At 50.8% G+C, this 20,001-nt stretch overlaps 1 protein-coding gene across 1 annotated transcript in view; it reads left to right on the top strand.

Moving 5' to 3' along the window:
• The window catches only part of NFATC2 (nuclear factor of activated T cells 2), a 120,952-nt gene extending 102,345 nt beyond the window's left edge, over positions 1-18,607 (top strand). The window contains exon 10 of the mRNA XM_054274882.1: positions 18,294-18,607. Coding sequence (XP_054130857.1) covers positions 18,294-18,607 — 314 coding nt within the window. The remainder of the gene's footprint in view (positions 1-18,293) is intronic.
• The last annotated feature ends 1,394 nt before the right edge of the window (positions 18,608-20,001 follow it).

The following is a 20,001-nucleotide window of genomic DNA, read 5'->3' as shown; positions in this document are numbered from 1 at the left end:
GGCAAACCTGGAGAAGTTTTCCCTTGAAGCAAACCCAGGGGAGGTGAGTGGGGTTTGGCAGTGCCAGGTTTGGGTGGAGTGGCCACGAGGGGTCCTGCTCAACCCAGCATGTTCCGCACCTCCCTCAGCAGAATGTGACAGAATGCAAATGCAGACAGGCACACGGGCTGGCTCCAGAGCTGCGCACGCTAAATTTAGGGAATGCAAATACTCCTCTGATTCATCTGCCCAGGGAGTGCCAGTGCAGGGATAAATCAGAGCTGGCGCAGGCCACAGCAGCTCTGGGCCAGCCCAGACCCTGACCGTGCCCTGCCACAGCTGAGCCAACACCTGGGCACAGCCAGGCTCTGCCCTGCTGGGCAAACTGAGCTCCTGCCTGCTCCGGGCTCAGCCAGAGCCTCCCTGCCCTCCTGGCACCCTCTGGAGTGTCCCCAGGGCTGTCCCTGCCCTACCAGCACCCTCTGGAGTGTCCCCAGGGCAGGGAGAGCCCCTGGCAGCTCCGGGGGTGTGCCCAGGGCAGGCTCTGCCAGCACAGGGGGCACAGGGCACTGCTGGCACTGCAGGGATGCTGAAGCACTCCCAGCCAGGCACAGGGCGCTGCTGGCACTGCTGGCACTGCAGGGATGCTGAAGCACTCCCATGAAATGCTGGTGGCACAGCCCACCGGGAGCTCCTCTGGGAGAACAAAATTGTGAATGGGGAAATAAAACCCTGACAAATATCTGCCTTTTGTGAGCAGGACCTGGAGCAGCAGGGCTGGAGTTCAGCACTTTGGGAGCTGCTGTGCTCCCTCAGCCCTGGGCTTTCCTGACCAAAGCGGCTTTGGCAGCTGCTCAGCCTGCAGAGCACACAGGGGCAGCACAGGAGCAGATCCCAGCCTGCAGAACCAGGATACAGAACAAGAGCAGATCCCAGCCTGCAGAGCAGATCCCGGCCTGCAGAACCAGGATACAGAACAAGAGCAGATCCCAGCCTGCAGAGCAGATCCCGGCCTGCAGAACCAGGATACAGAACAAGAGCAGATCCCAGCCTGCAGAGCAGATCCCGGCCTGCAGAACCAGGATACAGAACAAGAGCAGATCCCAGCCTGCAGAGCAGATCCCAGCCTGCAGAACCAGGATACAGAACAAGAGCAGATCCCAGCCTGCAGCCCAGGTGCAGCACAGCATCCCGGCCATTCACAGCTCACTCTGAATGGCACCTGCAGGCTCACAGAGCCAGCTGGGACACAAACCAACTCCTCGTGTCCCCTGTGAGACCCAGCCTTTCCTCCTCATCTGAGAGGATCCCTTAAATCAACGTGAGCCCTTCCCCAGTGCACACATGCCATTGCTCTGAAAACTTCTATAATCACATCCTGTGAACAAACATGAGTCATGAACCAAACTCTGAAAGCAAACAGGCTCCAGAACGAATCTCCATAATGATCCCATTACCCTGGTGCTGCCTGAGCTCTCCCCATAACTCACTCTGGCATTTCTCTGATGGAGATAAGGGGCAGAAAGAGTCCAGTGGCCAAGCAGCCTCGGGCTGGGGGAGATTATGGAAGGAGACAAACAAACCATTACTGAGGGTCAGCTGGAAACGATCCAGTGACCTGCGGGCAGGGAGAGGTGCAGAAAGCAGGGAAAGGAATTAATTTATTCCTTTTTGTCCCCCAGAAAATGCTTGGAGCTGAAGCATCCAGAGCCAAGCTGTGAGGAACCCAGAGCTCTGCCCCCGACATTGTCTGTGTGAGCAAAGCCAGGAAAGGATGGGGAGCTGCCAGGGCTGATGGGGAGCTGCAGTGCTGGAATCACAGCCCAGAGCTGGGGGTGAGGGGGGCAAGGCCTGCAGTGACCAGGGCAGAAATGGGAGGTTCAGGAGCTGCTGCTGCAGCCCTGGCTCCTTGCAGAGCTGTTCTGACACAAACCCAGGCTCCCATCCATCACTCCTGACTCCCACAAATATCAGTGGGAGCACACTCCAATCTCCACCACGTCCCATGGAGCCAGGTCACCACTTTTTTGTCAGATCGTACCTAAAAGGCATTATACATATATTTATTTCCATCTGTTTTATAGCCTTCATCACCATAGTAACTTATCCTCCTGTCAGGCTGCACTCGGGAGAGGGAAAATCCACTTTCCCTTATCGGCACTCAAGGTTACTGCACCATTTCCACAAGTGATCTCAGGAGCCCGTCCTGGCTGCCACATTCTGTGCTGCTGCTGGTGCTGCTGATGGCTGGGCCTGGGGCAGGAGAGGAAACTCTCCCAGCAGGGCATCAGAAATGAGCTGCAAGGAGCACAGAAAACAGCACTGCTAATCCCTGCATTCAGCTCCATCTCAGGCCACATCAACTGCTCTGAATATTGGATTCTTGTCTGATGCTTAAACTGTAAAAGAAAAAAAAGAAAGAGGCAAGATAGAGAATATGAGTCCAAGAAGAGGCTGCAGGCACCAGTTGCTGCATGTAATCACTGAGAGCTGTAGCACTGTGAATATATTTCTGATTATGTTTCAGTGTTTCATTATTAAAAACAGGCTGCAGTTGATTCATAGTTTTGCTGCAATCAGCTGAAACCCAATTACCATCACAGCACCAAGCACTTCTGAGGCAGCCTGGGGCTGCCAGGGAGAAACAACACTGAATTCCCAGGGCCCTGCACCTCCCCGGGGGCAAACAGCTCATTGGTTTGGGAATTTTCTACAAAACTGCAGCGTTGGGTTTGCCCTTCCCAGAGCAGCAGCTCCCTGAGCACAGCCCTGGGTTCCCAGCATCTCCAGAGAGATCCCTGAGCACAGCCCTGCATCCCAGCATCTCCAGAGCAGATCCCTGAGCACAGCCCTGCATCCCAGCATGTCCAGAGAGATCCCTGAGCACAGCCCTGCATCCCAGCATCTCCAGAGAGATCCCTGAGCACAGCCCTGCATCCCAGCATCTCCAGAGCAGATCCCTGAGCACAGCCCTGCATCCCAGCATGTCCAGAGAGATCCCTGAGCACAGCCCTGCATCCCAGCATGTCCAGAGAGATCCCTGAGCACAGCCCTGCATCCCAGCATGTCCAGAGATCCCTGAGCACAGCCCAGCATCACCGAGCAGCTCTCTGAGCACAGCCCTGGGCTCCCAGCATCTCCAGAGAGATCCCTGAGCACAGCCCTGCATCCCAGCATGTCCAGAGATCCCTGAGCACGGCCCTGCATCCCTGCATGTCCAGAGCTGCCATCCCTGAGCACAGCCCTGCATCCCAGCATGTCCAGAGCTGCCATCCCTGAGCACAGCCCTGCATCCCAGCATGTCCAGAGAGATCCCTGAGCACAGCCCTGCATCCCTGCATGTCCAGAGCTGCCATCCCTGAGCACGGCCCTGCATCCCAGCATCTCCAGAGAGATCCCTGAGCACAGCCCTGCATCCCAGCATGTCCAGAGAGATCCCTGAGCACAGCCCTGCATCCCTGCATCTCCAGAGAGATCCCTGAGCACAGCCCTGCATCTCCAGAGAGATCCCTGAGCACGGCCCTGCATCCCAGCATGTCCAGAGAGATCCCTGAGCACGGCCCTGCATCCCAGCATCTCCAGAGAGATCCCTGAGCACGGCCCTGCATCCCAGCATCTCCAGAGAGATCCCTGAGCACAGCCCTGCATCCCAGCATGTCCAGAGCTGCCATCCCTGAGCACGGCCCTGCATCCCAGCATCTCCAGAGAGATCCCTGAGCACAGCCCTGCATCCCAGCATGTCCAGAGAGATCCCTGAGCACAGCCCTGCATCCCTGCATCTCCAGAGAGATCCCTGAGCACAGCCCTGCATCTCCAGAGAGATCCCTGAGCACGGCCCTGCATCCCAGCATGTCCAGAGAGATCCCTGAGCACGGCCCTGCATCCCAGCATCTCCAGAGAGATCCCTGAGCACGGCCCTGCATCCCAGCATCTCCAGAGAGATCCCTGAGCACAGCCCTGCATCCCAGCATCTCCAGAGCTGCCATCCTTCCCCAGAGCAGCCTCTGCTGGGCTCCTGCAGAGCCCCCGGGCAAACCTCCCCTCTCCTCCTCCTCCTCCTCCTCCTCTCCTCTCTCCTGCCCAACCTGTTCTCAGCAATTCCCATCAGGCACACCGAGGGGTAGCAGCAGGGTGGGGAACAGCGTTTGTATTTTTGCCAGACGTTGAGCAGGAGCAGCAGGAGCAATAATGGCTTGTCACTCTGCCCATCCCTCTTCCTTCCCTCCCTCCAACCTGTCACTTAGCTTTGGGGTTGCCCACGCAAAGAAGCAGGAAATTACTGCCATTTCCCTGAATATCAGACAATTTATCCGTGCCTGTACCTTTGGTGGGTTCTTCCTACACAATTACAGCCCAAAGGGTGTCGGTGAAGTTGTTAAGAGTGTGGCAAGAATCCACAAATCATTAATCCAGTCCTGCGTTCCACCTCTAATTAGAGGCAATTTGCATTGCTCCATACACACATATTGGTGCCAAGAGCAGCTCGGGCTGAGGAAGAAGATGGATCTGAGCATCATTTGAAGCTCAAGGAGCAGCAGGGGGAGGAGGGAAGGGAAAGGGGTGAGCAGGGATGGGGCAGGAGGGAAACAGAGCCCCACTTCATGCTCCTGTCCTTCCCCAGGGCTGTCAGTGAAGTCACATCTCCATTGGCAACATCACAACCGTCTCCACAGCAACAAATGTGATGCTGCAGATCGCTGAAATATCTATTTTTGAAAAGGTAGGAGGAAAACACAAATGTGGAGCATGTAGGGGTTGAACAGCCACACAAGCCTGATGACTATAATGGGAGGTGCACAAAAATACTGAGAGAGGAGCTGAGCAAAATCCCCCTCTGCAAACTCCTTCCTGGGCCCCTCAACACCTCAGGGCAGAGAGCAGAGGAGTCCCAGGGCGGCCAAACCCCCTGAGCCCTCAGTGTCCCTGTCCCTGCTGGATGTGCCCAGCCCAGCAAGGCCAGGCAGGAGCTGGGAACCCTCTGGGTGCCAGGCCCAGCTGAGCCCAGGAAAGCCAGGATTACACCAGGTTAAAGTGCAATTACTCCCCGGGAAAGGACCTAAAGGGGATTTGCATCCACAAGACACAAAGGGAATAAAGTGAAGGGAGATTTGTTTCCAAGTCTAATTTAGATGCAGCCGAGGGCTGTGAGCAGCGCTGCCCCCAGGCTCCTCCAGCAGCTGCTGGAACTTGGAGGAAGTTTCTGCTGTGATTTTTGTGCCATCCCAGGTTAAGGCACGCCTGCAGGTTAGCAGCTCTGGGAAACGCTTCTGACACTTTGGACAGAACCTTAAAGAGCTCTTCAAAGGCAAGGGGGTGTGAATGCAGAGTCTGTTTGACAGGCCCTGAGCCAAACCTTCCTGTGCCAAACCTTCCTGTGCCAAACCTTCTGTGCCAAACCTTCCTGTGCCAAAACTTCTGTGCCAGACCTTCCTGCTGGGGTCAGGGCTCTGAGCATGGGATCCCGTCACCTCCTCAGCAGAGTGGAGCACTCAGGGGAAAGACAAGAGCCCTTATCTCATCCTGGGGACATGGCTTCAACAGGAGCTCCAGGGCCTGGTCACTCAGGCTGTGGCAAAATTAATTATTCATTTCTGAGGCAGCTCTCCTGAAAAGCCCTTCCTCAGGAGATGCAGGAGGGCTTGCCCCAAAAGGGGAGGGGGATGCCCCAGAAGAGGAGGGGGATGCCCCAAAAGGGGAGGTAGATGCTCCCTCTGTGAAACATTATGAAAAAATAAGAGAATTAAGACTAAATAAGAATAAATAGCTTCCATAGCCTGATGTGGTTGTGAAGAGGGTATGGATTGTCAGTGCAGTTTCTGCATCCCCTCTCCTGGAATTGTCCTTTATCACAAGAAGCTTCAGAAATTGGCATTTCCCTATGCCCTTTGTACCATGGCAGGGGTTTCTTAAGTAAAAGGTCCCAATTCAACACATAATTCTGTAAGCTAAAATTTAAATGCTTAATTTATATTGCTAACTTAAGCAAACCCCTAAAATCTCAATTTCCTCTGCTCCTCCGAGCTCCCCTCTGCCATTCCTGGGCTCGGAATTCCATAATGCCACAGCTCCAGGAGGGTTTGGACAATGCCCTCAGGCTCAGGGTGGCATTGCTGGGTCTGTGCAGGGCCAGCCTTGCACCAGTGACTGACCCCCGTGGGTCCCTCCCAAGCAGCAGATTGGTAAATACCCAGAATCACAGAAAGTCCCCAAATAATTGGAAAATGAGAGTGTGGGGTAAGAGCAGAGGTGGACAAATGAACACAGCTGTGGTGCTTTCAAATCCCTTCTGGCACGCTCCAGCCATCACTGCTGTTCCCGCCTTTGGGAACTGCAGATTGTAATCAAATTTATGCAAAGCAGAGCCCCGAGAAGATGAAAAAGCTGTGTTTAAACTTCATATAGGAAGTGCAGTGCAGTAAATATTTTTAATTGGTGCTGTGAGTGATGCTGGCTGCTGCTGTGGCTGTGCCCTGCTCGGGTTGAGATCAGCACTTTGTCACTGAGCTGCTGATGGCTCCCACTGAATGCACACTAACAAGGACCAGCATATGAGAGCACCATAAATACTGCAGAATAAATGGGAATATTCTCCTCTCCACAAATAATATGTCTTTCTTCAAAATGAGTCTCTCTGCTCTGGCACAACAGAATTGGATTGCCTTGGGTGTGTTTGGGAGAAAACCCAGCCCTCAGAAAATGCCACTTTCTCAAAACACAGAGATATGGATCAGTTTTTGAAAAGGGATCCCCTGGAAACATTTGACCCTACATCCCTCCTGGAGACATTATTTTATCTCTCATTTTTACATGGATAGCAGAACATTAGCATGCACAACTGCAATTAATATTTTCTAATTTTCCTACCTCATGAAATACAGAAATTTAAATCACCAAGGAATTAGAGGAATGAAAGGAGCATTATGTTTAAGCAGGCACATAATGTGGTTTGCATCATGTAATGGGATGTGTTTAATGCAGTTTTACACAGCAAAGAGCCCCCCTGGGATGTCCAGCAGAGCAGCTCGTCCTGGGGCGAGCAGGAGCCCAGCCCACACCCAGCTCTGTATTTTTAATTCTCCAGCCAGGGGAAGGTTCTGCAGGGCAGGAATGGGCTGTACACCTTAGGAAGCTGTCAGGGAGCTGCCCTGTGGGAGCTGGGGCTGCCAGAGGGCAAGGGAGGGAGCAGGGAGGGTGGGGATGCTCTGTGCCCCTTCCTGACCATCCCCAGCTTGGGGCAGGGAGGGTGGGGATGCTCTGGGTCCCCTCCTGACCATCCCCAGCTTGGGGCAGGGAGGGTGGGGATGCTCTGGGTCCCCTCCTGACCATCCCCAGCCCCTCCATCCCCCTGGCCTGGGGCTGCCAGCACAGCTGCCCACATCTGGGGCCCAGCAGCTGAGGAACAGGGACAGGAGCCTGGAGCTTCCCAGCCTCAATACTGGGAAGGGAAGGAGGTGCTGGGATGATCCTGGAGCCCAGGAGAGCTCCATGAGGAGCAGGCAGGGCCAGGGCCCTTCCCAGGGCATCACTGAGCTCCACTGATGGGGCAGAGAGGAACAAACAATCAAACACAGCTTTTCCCAGCCTCCAAGCGAGGGAAACACATCTGCACACATTTCTGTGCCCAGCCTGGCCCCTTTGCTCCTCCAAACCCCCAGGGACTAAAGGAACAAGGGGAGCTTTGGAGCTCCAGGTGCTCCGTGGGACCCTGAGCATCACCTCAGTGCCCAAACACAAACCCCAGCAGGGCACCGCACACTGACCTGCCCACAGCCAGAAATGAAGAGCGATGCCTTGGAAAACTCTGTTTTCCAGTGTAAACATGAAGCCAAGAGCATACAGGGAGTATTGGCTTTAGTATCCAATAAAACAAGAATAAACTTTATGGGGATTTCTTTAAAAATTACCTTTCACAGGCATTTTTATGCAGGCAGAGTTTCTGATGTACAGAGGTTCGCTTAGGAGACTGCAAGAACAGAGATCCCTGATCTCTTTCATCTTTTTTCATTAAAAATCTGCGGTTGTGCAGGGTTGAAAGTTCTCCAAGATTTTATTAAATTGGGCAAAGCCAGAGGAGAAATAGCAAATAATGTTCACAAGGATAAAGTTGTGCTCTCATTATAGACTTCACACTCTCCTCTCAATGCTGGGTTTTCATTCTCCCCTCTGGCACTCTCTGGCCCCTGTTCATTTTGATGAACAACAGGTTCTTAGTCTTAATTTAAATCTAGATGCAGTGTAATCTTTGTTATGCCATATCACATACAAATCTTGTTTGGGACTTGCTTGTTTTTTAATAGGCATGCCAAGGCATGGCTTTCATAAAATTCTACCTAAAATGTTCTTTAGACTTAAATAACAGAGTTACGAAGTCAGCATAATGGCAGCAAAAGAGGGTGGAGGGGGGGAGGGAAAAAAGGAAATTAAAGAGGTAATAAGAGAGATTTCCAGATGAGATTTGGAATCCAAAGAAGCGCCAGGAAGGCATTCAGTGGAAGGGAAGTACCCATGCACTGGACACTGCAGAGGATGGGGCTCTGCTATAAACCTGACAGCAGAGCTGAGGTGTGCAGGCAAACAATCACAGCTCTACAGAAAATCAGCAGGGCCAGGGCAGTTTGGGGGTGGGAGAAGGGCCTGGAGAAGGCTGTGGCTGCATCCCTAGGGCACATCCACAATGGAAGGGCATGGAGAAAGGCTGGAGCTCTCAATTAGGCACCAAAACTCATGGGCAGAGACCTTGGATAGAACCAAATCTCCATCCAGGACCTTGTGGAGATGGAATTTGGGACAGGGGGAGTGCTCAGACCCTGGGCCAAGGGAAGGGAAGTCAAGAATGGCAGCAAGAAATGGGCAGGCACAAATCTGTGCTGGTGGCCTGGTCTGCCCATGAAGGAGGCTGCACCCAGGGGTGGCTCCTGCCCACAGCAGAGCTCCTTTCACCCCAAATAATCCAGGAGATGAACCCCAGCAGGGGCAGGGATGGCTCCTGCCCACAGCAAAGCCCCTCTCACTCCACACCATCCAGGAGATGAACCCCAGCTGCAGAGCCAACCCTGGCACAGGGAGAGGGAGCAGCCCAGCAGAACGTGGCACCTCTGCCACCCCCCTGCAATCACTGCACTCACCCTGAGCCTCCTCGTCAGAGCTCATCAAGAAAACAGAGCTGATGAAATCAGGAGAAATATTGCCTGAATGACTCTTGAGATGGGCTTGGAGATCTCTGCAGCCTTATTAAAAATGATGGGCAAATCCTGATCAGCTTCTAATAATGCCAGGTGTAATTACCCACGTGGCTTTAGTCCTTACAAGAAACAATTTGCAGCACTTGTAGGATTAAATATTTCATACAATGGAATGAGAAAATGGACACTGGCCCTACACAGAGCAGAATTCTCCTGGGAACAAACTTTCTTACAGAGGTTTATGAATTTTCTGCTTCCAGATGCATTGGGAGCACAGGTTTGTCTGTGGCAAGAGAATCCCCACTTCCAGCCTGGGTAGGAATCAAGATTCACAGAGAAATGTGGAAATAATTAAAGGAGGGGGGAAAGCTACTCATGTTTTAATTTCATGCCTAGGTTCATTCAGAGTTTAAGACGAAGGCATGAGTCACCAGTTCCTATTTTATCCAAGCCCAACCCCTGGGAGCGTTAGATTACAGGGAGTTACTGTGGTTCTGTGCTCTGCCAGAACCACTCTGGGTACTGGGGAACCCCAGTTCTGGGCTGCCATTTTCCTGATCCCTTGTCTTTGAGCTTCAGCCCAAAGCAGAGGCTGTGCCACGCTCAGGCCCTGCCAGGCCCAGCCCGGCCCAGGAACGGCTCCAGGGCTGCAGCAGGGCTGCTCACAGAGCTCAGCCCGGGGTCATTGCTGTGACAGCCTCAGGAAGCACCTCCAGCCACAGCTGAGGGCAAAGAAAGAGCTGCTGCCCTTTGCCCTCCCTTGGTGCCACCGGGGCTCGGGGGAAGGATGGATGGGACAGGATTAACCACAGCCCCTGCAGTTCAGAGAATCACCTTTCCTAAACGCCATGATTTTCTGAGAAAAGCCTTGTAAATCAGGAGGAGCTTGGCTGTGTTTGAAGGTTCTGGCCAGGGACATTGGCCCTTTCCCTGGCTGTGCCTCAGCTGCTGCATCAGAGACGTTTCCAGAGCAGGGAGCACGATGCGACTCCTGCAGCCCTCACCTCTTTCCCTTTCACACACTCCTTCAAAAGGTTGCTGTTAAAATGCAGGGCAGCCGGGGATCAGCAACCAGCAAAACAAAGCCCAAATCCCCACTTTTGGTACCTTTTGTACCCCAGCTGGAGCTCTGACTGTCCTTTAAGGATGTGACCCTGGTTTCACTGGTTCTAAAGCACTGACCCCCAACAAACACCCCCTGATAATGGTGGTGTGAGACCTCCCCCTCTCTGACCTCTTCAGACCCCCAGGGCCTTTATTCCTTACATTTCATTAATTAAAACTACACATGGCACAGACTCCATGCTTGGTTTGTATCCAGCCTTCCTTCATTCTTCCACTTGACTGAGAGCCTTTAAGTCGTTTCATTCTTCAGTGCTGGACAGAGCTTTACCCTTAAACAGCAGAGTATTTTCTCTGCTCAGCATGAAAGGATAGTTTTAGCTGATTAACTCAGACATGCTCCAGAAAGAGTTTTTAAATTCAATTTTTACATGAACATCGTGTTCACATTAGAAGCCTCCGTACTGGGGGGAAAAAAGGGATGATTTCTCAATAATTATTAAAAAGACCAGAATTTCAATTAAATTCCTGGCCAGTAACAGGAAGGGTAAGAGAATCCAATTACAGCAACTCTTGCTTCCATCAGATGCTCCATGGGGATAGAAATGACCACGTGTGTGAGTAGAAATTGCAATCTGAGATCCCACATTAGGATGTTGGCTCTGAACTGCAGCTTTGATTTTCTGCCACTTTCCCTGACCAGCAAGGTGCTCCCCACTAATCACACAAAATCAGAATTTATCAACAAGGGCTCTTTAGGGTTTGGAGATACCAGGAGCCCATTACAGGCATTTTGCTCTCCATCCTCTCAGCCTGCATTCCAGATCGTGAATGTGCCATCAGCTCAGCTACATCGTGATAAGTGGCAGCAGAATTGTGCCAGCCACTCTATAAATGGAATTTTCAAGACAGGGAAAAAAAAAACCATGAAATGAACCAAACCAAAACAACAACTGAGTCTGTGCTGTTTAATAGGATGAGAGAGAGAGAAAGTTCCGGATTGTCAGAACAACTGTTGTTGTTGTGGGGAGAAAAAGGATGGCTGTGCCCAGTGTTCTTTGGACCCAAAAACAAAGGAGAAAATAAATATTTCCCTTTTGTATCTGTCTCATTGCAGGGCAATCTCTCAGTGGCACAATTTGGGAGTGACCTGTGCGTGGAAAGCTGAGCCCTTGCAGAGGGCAGCACACACAGCACAGAGCAGTCCTGGCTGGGCAGTGACATTTACCCCAATATCCCAGCCAGGCAAGCAGGAAAGGCCAAACTGGGAACTCCTACAATGAAAGGGCTGGAGTTTGGGGGTTACAGCTGCAATAGCAGTTTATAAGGTTGGGTTTCTGCTCCTTTGTGCTGCCACCTACGCTCCTCAGCCTTGCTAAGGAGACACTCCAGCTCTGCCAGCACAACAGCACCTGGAAAAACCCTAAAACTCTCCAGGGCTCAAATGTCTGAGCTGGGACTCATCACACCCAGCTGGGCTACTCGGCTGCCTTGGCTGGAGCTCCCCACACCAAGGCCTGGAGGGAAGGGAGGCTCACCTGGCCTGAGGGTGCTGCCAGCAGCAGGGCAGGGCGGTTTGTCCCAGGTGCCCTCCCTGTGGGTTCAGGTGACCCAGGTGTCACCCCAGGCCTCCCCAGGGGCAGCAGGGACCCCCAGCACCCCCACATCACCAGGCACACACACAGGCAGGGCTGCAGCTGCTGCTCTGAGGGATCTGGGGGGTTCTGCACAGGGCTGATCCCATCTGCTGCTCCCACTGCTCCAGGTGCTAAAACAGCATCGCTACTAAAGCCTAAACGCTGGAACACTGAGAATATCCTTCTTCTGCAGGAAAACACAGAGGAATATTAACGAGATATATATATATAATAATAACTGGTTCACTCTGGAATGTCACCACGAGGAGATTGGCTCTGGCACCAGCAGCCACCCTCCCTCAGAGGCTGCACCTGCAGGGGCCACGCTGGGTTCCCTGCACAGAGAATGGACACACACCCTGCAATGGCACCTTTGGAATGCTGCGTTTCCAACAGGACCAGCACTTTATTTATCCTTTCATGGGGCATTTCCAACTGACCAACACTTTCATTCACCCTTCCATGGTGCATTTCCAACTGACCAACACTTTCATTCACGCTTTTGTGGTGCATTTCCAACAGGATCAACACTTTCATTCATCCTTTCATGGGGCATCTCCAACATGACCAACACTTTAATTCACCCTTTTGTGGTGCATTTCCAACATGACCCACACTTTAATTCACCCTTTCCTGATGCATTTCCAACATGACCAACACTTTATTCACCCTTTCTTCACAAGCCCAGCAACTTTCTGAGAATGCGGCTGCACTGAAATAATGGTGCCATTACACTGATATTTCATTTATGATGAAAGCCAAAAAAGCCACTTTTACTCCCTGAATTCCCGGTACTTCTGTGGCTGGCTGCAAGGCAGGCCACAGTGCCAGGGATTATTTCTCTGTTTCACAAAGGAACATGACCCACCAATTAAAGTCCAGCACTAGAGCTCACTCAGCCTGTGGCAGCAGTGACACATCTCAGCACCCACTACAAAAGAAAAGTCACTGACCACAAAATACAAAGGACAGGGTTGTTTAAAAAAAAAATGTATTTATTTCTTAATAAGGACAGGGCATTTTATATAAAAGAATAGGAGAAAATTACTGATTTTGTTTGACCCCAAATGACCCCATTTAGCTGCAACAAGACCTCAGTGGGGTTTAAAGCATCAGGCAGAGCCTTTTACCTCCAGCCCAGTGGAAGTCACTGAGCATAAGCTGCACAAATAGAGATGCTCAGATGTTCCTGTCCTCACTTTAACTCAGCACACGCTGTCACGGGGAGAACATGCTTTTGGAAATGGTGAGGGGTTCCCAAGGACAAACATACTTCAAAGAAAAATACCTAGTGCCACTTTATTTATTTTTTTTAAGTATTGGAATGGATTTTTAGACAAATAATGGCACTGCACAAATCCTGTCTTCATTTTCTCCTAGAGGTTCTCCCACTGATGCTAGGGCTCAGAAAATGAATAGCTGGAGAGGCGAGTCACAAATCAGCACTGGAAGCAAAGGGAGATAGCAAAAACTATTACCTGACAGCAGATAGCTACAGAGCTCAGCATTTTTATCAGGGTTTGAGTAATGGAACTTCCACAGCAGGAGAGCAGGGAGGGGAGCAGGTCAAGGCCAAACTGTGACTCTGAAAGGGATGCTGAGACAAACCTGGAGCTGCCAGACCCCTCTGGGGCCCCCAGACACTGAACAATGCCGGGCTCAGACACTGCTGCACACGCTGCACCCAGGCCTGGCCAAAACCCAGGGAAACCACACCAGAACTTGGTCTGCAGAGCACAGCCCCAGGTCTGGTCTCCTCTCCCAGAACCAGCAGCACTGGGGGTTACTGAGTGCTGGTTTTGTGCAGCGCCTCACCCTGCCCATCAGAGCAGCAATGCCAGGGTGCAGAGATGGGGCAGATCCCAGGAGCCTGGGTACAATATTCTCAAAATATTGTGAGAAGCAATATTGTCTGTTCCTAAACCAGATCAATGCAAGTGCTGGGATAAGAGTGCAGAATAACCTCTCACCCAGCGCTAATCCCCTCCTGGGCTCTCCATCCCCAAATTGCTGTGACTGGGGAGTTTAGGATGCTTTGAAACGCTTTGATTGTCTTCAGCTTCCCATTTTCTTCCCTCACGCAGCTCTTCCCTCTTACTGAGTCAACAGAATAATGAGGATGCTGTTCTTAGGTTTGAAGCTGAGTAAGTGACATTTCTATCCATTATTTATTTGCCTGGAAACTCTCATGAATGCCACCAGTGATAATCACCTAATTCCTACCAATTTATTTCTAGATCACCATCACACACCAAGTGTGCTGCAGGTAGCAGCTCAATCCAATATTTATGAAGTGGTTTTTCTGTCAATGAATGCAGAGAGCCTCAGCGTGGTCACAAGCACAGCTGCTCTTGGAACTGGGGACACATGGAGTAAAACAGGTTACTCACCCTGTGCTACAGGAGTCACTCTGCACACAGGTTACTCACCCTCTGCTACAGGAGTCACTCTGCACACAGGTTACTCATGTACTACAGGAGTTACTGTGCACACAGGTTACTCACCCTGTGCTACAGGAGTCACTCTGCACACAGGTTACTCACCCTGTGCTACAGGAGTTACTCTGCACACAGGTTACTCATGTACTACAGGAGTTACTCTGCACACAGGTTACTCACCCTGTGCTACAGGAATTACTGTGCACAGAGGATACTCACATTGTGCTGCAGGAGTTACTGTGCACACTGCAGTTACTGATAAAGAACGAGAATGAATGAGTAAGATACAACTCAGGTAAAAGTGGTGCAGAGCTGAAGGAAAAGCATTCCCTGAGTGCCATGACAACAAGCCATACATTTGTACATTCTGCTCAAATCAAAGACAAACAATTGCATGTGACTGCAGACTGAAAACCAAATTCTATTTCTCACTACAGCCTCTGCCAATTCCACAGGTTATAAACCATAATTTTTCCACATTTTAGGAATCCTCCCAGATCTCCTGCAGAGGGTTGGAGGTCACAGAAACCCCAAAGCCCTTTGGCTCCAGGCAGGACCCAAGCCCAGCCCCTCAAACCCTGCCAGGTTCCTGGGGATGTTCTGACTGGCAGCCTGTGATGCCAGCATCACTCCTGCTCCACCACCAAGATCCATCCAAAGCCCCAAATTTCACCTGCTCAATCTGCACAGCCAAAAGGACCTCATTAATACAGGTGACTGGAAGATTTCAGGGCAGCTCACACTTTTTGGGTGGATTTATGAGGATCTGTGAGGTTCAGGTGCCATCCATTTGAGCTGGGGCTCAGAGGTGAAGCCAAGGCTGCTGCAGCTCAGTGCCAGCAGCTCTCCCCCAGTCCCCCTGCTCTCCCTGAGCCAGGCCCAGGCTGTTGGGAGTTATTTTCCTCAGAATCTGACAAACTTCACTCTGACTCAGCCTGATCTCCATTCCAAAATAGGGAAGGGGAAAGCAGCCAAGCTGGGGAGAGGAGGAGGAGGAAAGGGAGGAGCAGGCAGCTGATCTGTTTTTAGACAGAAGAGCAAAAGGCAGCTCAGATGTCCCTGATCCCAAGCAGAATAGTATCCCATGGCTGATCTTTGTTCCCCATTGGATTCAGGACTCCCACGGGCCTTGGGATCAGTGGGGCACAAGAATGGGCACAGCATTCCCCTGGCAGGGATGCAGCAGCAGTGGGGAATTACACTGAAGGTGGTTCTGGCACACAGCCGTGAAGAGGAAGATCAGAAACCCTGGCAAATGGCACAGGGAAAGATCCAGAGGGGAAAGTTTCACACCAAGGATGCCCAGCCTGGCTCAGGATCCCAGGGAAGAGACTTTGCAGTCCTCATTGGATCATTTGCTCTTTTCTCTCCCCCTCAGAGCACATCACAAGGGTAAATCCTCCCTCCCTCCCTCCCTCAGAGCCATGTGGAGCAGAAATCCTCCGTGCCCAGCTCTGCAGCCCCTCAGCACCAGCCTGGGCTGCTGGGAGCTGCCTCTGGGACTGGCTGGGACTGGGGAAGGGAGCAAGGGAAACGAACCAGAAAATATCCATAATAACACAGGACCAAAAATAACACCTGGAACTGAGAGCCATCCATGAGGCGGGCACGGGGCTGGCTCCCTGGAGCTCTCCTGCTCCGAGGGAAGCTCAGGAAATCCCAGCAGAGCTTTGGGGTTGGTTTTTGTGCCGTGCCCACCTCTCACTGCCCTGTGCCTGCAGAGTGCCAGCCAGAGGTGCCAGCCAGAGGTGCCAGCCAGGCCCTTCACAACCCCTGCCAGGGCTGGAACACGTTTTTCTGTCTAAATGCCAGAGCTAAATGGTGCTCAGCTCCTGCTGCCTCCCCTGCCACGGCCAGGCCCTCTCAGCTGCACAGACATGCAGACAGACATGCAGAAAATAAAAATAAAATAAAAAAAAAAAATAAAAGTAAAAATAAAATAAAAATAAAAATAAAAATATAAAAATTAAAATTAAAAATAAAATAAAAGTTAAAATAAAAGTAAAAATAAAAATAAAAGTTAAAATTAAAATAAACGTAAAAATAAAAATAAAATTAAAAATAAATTAAAAATAAAAATAAAAATAAAATGCTTCCCAAGGAGCTAGGGGTGTCCCCAGTGCTCCTGGGCTCCTGCAGCTGCCTTGATCCTACTGATGCTGGACTAAACCGCAAAATGAACAACACACTGCATCTCCCACCACCTTTAATGTAATTAATGGGTACAATTAGTCAACCAAAGAGAAAATCCTCTGGCAGAAAGTCCATAGCAATGTAAATTTCAGTCTATTTTTTGGAAGTATTTTATTTACTTGGCACCTTTGGCTTTGTTTTTCATTCATCATAATCCTTTTATCCCCTGAAATCTATATTGATTCCATTTCAAACTCTGCTCTTAATCTCATTTAATACATGTAGACATTAGATCATTTCATATTCCAGTTGCCTGGGAAGTTGACAAAACCAGCTTTTTATAATCTCATTTTTCATTCAAATATTTCTCAAATTCTGTTTGCAGCCCCCTCACTCCTCTGGTTTTCTTTATTCTGAGCCTAAATAAATGCATACCATGACAAACACCTGTGATTACAGGGCAGCAAATTCCCAAATTCCACCTGCAAAGAGCTGATTCCCAGATTTGTGTCTCTGATTTGGGGCCTCTCAGGCCTCCACACGAGGGTACAATATTGGCACATGCTGAGGCTCCTCATTACTGTGCCCTGCACGCCCACAAATGGCTTTTTATTTTTTTACCCACTTGTGCATTCAGTGCCATTAACTCCTCCTGTCGATTAGGCAAGGAATTATGTGAATGTTTTACTGAAAAATGGCAGGAACAAATCAGAGTGTGGGTTTGGGAGCAAGGGAGACTGATCTGAAAAACCTGAACCTCATTCCTCAAGCAGCTGCAACTTTCGTTGATGCTCAAAGCCAACTGAAGTCAAGCATGTGAGGCAACAGCAAAATCATTTCTCTATATATTCAAGAGATTTTCATCCCAAGAGCGGCTGAAGAGCTTTTCCAAGATATGTAATGAGGGCTAAATCAATGGATCTCAAAAGGGAGAGACTTCTGGGCTGGAATTTTATACATTTCTGGGAGAAAGGATGGGTAGAATATGTTGTGCATTAAAATGACAATGAAATCCAGCGCTGGGTCGTAGGGGTGATATCACAGGACTTTCAAAAGGCACTTGCACTGCCACAGGAACACGGCAAGGAGAGATAAAAATAAACCAGCAGCTCTAAACAGCTCATTAGCAGCGCCCCACGTCCTCTGGTTCCTGGGGACAGCGACCTGCGGGGGCACGGGGGGTGGGAATTGCCCTCCTCAGCAGCAGAAATCCTCTCCTGGGGCACAGGGGACTGGGAAACTGGGCTGGGAGGTGAATCCTGGGTGGGAAACTGGTGAATAAGTGACAGCAAAACAATACTGCCACAATGCTGACAGCATTGTGCAATGACATTTTTGTTACTGGATAAAAATTACATGCTTTAAAGTGCAAGTTGGCACTTGAGGGCCAAAGCAGCTCCCCTGGGACACAATCAGCAAATTCCAGGGCACCACTGCCAGGGACACCTTGGCCAAATAAACTCCCCCAGCCCTCTAGTGAGGAATGAGATTTGTGAAGGGCCGCCCTCAAATCAGCGTGGTCCAATGGTCCATGGTCTGCAGTTAATGCAACAAACCTCTCCTCACACTGACCCTGGCAAGGCCTTCCCTGGAGAGAGGAGCTCTGAATGCCCAGAGCTCCATCCTGACAGAGGAGCTCTGAATGCCCAGGGCTCCATCCTGAGACAGGAGCTCTGAATGCCCAGAGCTCCATCCTGACAGAGGAGCTCTGAATGCCCAGGGCTCCATCCTGACAGAGGAGCTCTGAATGCCCAGGGCTCCATCCTGAGACAGGAGCTCCTGATTCCCCAGGGCTCCATCCTGAGAGAGGAGCTCTGAATGCCCAGGGCTCCATCCTGAGACAGGAGCTCCTGATTCCCCAGGGCTCCATCCTGAGAGAGGAGCTCTGAATGCCCAGGGCTCCATCCTGAGACAGGAGCTCCTGATTCCCCAGGGCTCCATCCTGAGAGAGGAGCTCCTCAATGCCGAGGGCTCCATCCTGAGAGAGGAGCTCCTGATTCCCCAGGGCTCCATCCTGAGAGAGGAGCTCCTCAATGCCGAGGGCTCCATCCTGAGAGAGGAGCTCCTGATTCCCCAGGGCTCCATCCTGAGACAGGAGCTCCTGATTCCCCAGGGCTCCATCCTGAGAGAGGAGCTCCTCAATCCCCAGGGCTCCATCCTGAGAGAGGAGCTCTGAATGCCCAGGGCTCCATCCTGAGAGAGGAGCTCTGAATGCCCAGGGCTCCATCCTGAGAGAGGAGCTCCTGATTCCCCAGGGCTCCATCCTGAGACAGGAGCTCCTGATTCCCCAGGGCTCCATCCTGAGAGAGGAGCTCCTCAATGCCGAGGGCTCCATCCTGAGAGAGGAGCTCTGAATGCCCAGGGCTCCATCCTGAGAGAGGAGCTCCTGATTCCCCAGGGCTCCATCCTGAGAGAGGAGCTCTGAATGCCCAGGGCTCCATCCTGAGAGAGGAGCTCTGAATGCCCAGGGCTCCATCCTGAGAGAGGAGCTCCTGATTCCCCAGGGCTCCATCCTGAGAGAGGAGCTCCTCAATCCCCAGGATTCAATCCCCTCAGCCTCTGCAGGCACCCCCAGGCTCACTGCGAGCTCACACCTCCCTCCATGGCAATGAAGGCAAAGCTCCAACCACTGCTGCAGCTCTATCTATAAATCCACCAAGGGAGGGGGTTAAACAATGTGTTATCAGCAAATATTCTCATAGAGAAAGGAAAAAAAATCGTGGCTAAATGTTGTAATAATTGTGGGATAAGTTTTCCCTGAATAATAATGGTTACAGATCTGAACTGAGTATGGTAAGGAGCAGAAACAGCTCAGAAACTTCGGGTCACAGCTTGGAGAGAAGCAAAAACCTCCCCAGATCAATATCAGCAACGAGTACAGCCCATGTCAGGTGTGGATTTTGCAAAGCCACTGGTAATCAGACAGGAGTTCTTCTCATCTCAGACCCCAAAGTTCAGAGGAATATTCCAATATTGATTTGGCTCTAAACACCTCCCCTGGAACAGCAAGGCCAGCAGAAGAAAGCCAGGCACATGAAAACATGAAAATAAAGGAGATTGCAAAGAGAAAGTTTTCATTCTTACCAAAAAGAAGAGAAAAACCCAACCACCACCAACAACAACAAAAAACCAACCCAAAACCCCTCAACAAACAAACCCAACCCAACTCAGCTGTTACATCCCTTTCCAAATTCTCTCTACACCTCTACTTTGAAGATATTTTTGCCTTTGAAAGAAATAATTTTAATGTAAAATTATTCCATAGCATTTGCAGTTGAAATCTGCCTCTGCAAGGACTACCCCATAGTTCATTTAGAAGAGAGAGAATAAAATGCAAAGGAAATGTTTATTTCTGTACCATCAAAAGTCAGCTGTAATTTAATTAGCAGCTATGGCAGATTACAAGATTTGTGATTCCTCCAATAAAGACAGATTTTTTTTAGGGGCAATTAACACAAGACCAGATGTGGAGCCTTGAAATTCAGAGAGAACAAAAGTGGGAGGTGGAGGTGACAGTAAAAACGCAGGAAGTGGAAACAAACAAGGTGTTTTCTAATTTTTATCACAGTT

The sequence above is a fragment of the Melozone crissalis genome, unplaced genomic scaffold (assembly GCF_028551555.1).
Source record: "Melozone crissalis strain CALT ecotype California unplaced genomic scaffold, PUWL_Pcris_2 ptg000017l_1, whole genome shotgun sequence".
Lineage (NCBI taxonomy): Eukaryota > Metazoa > Chordata > Aves > Passeriformes > Passerellidae > Melozone > Melozone crissalis.
Note: the sequence above shows the minus strand (reverse complement) of the source record. Positions and strands in the feature narration are given on the sequence as shown.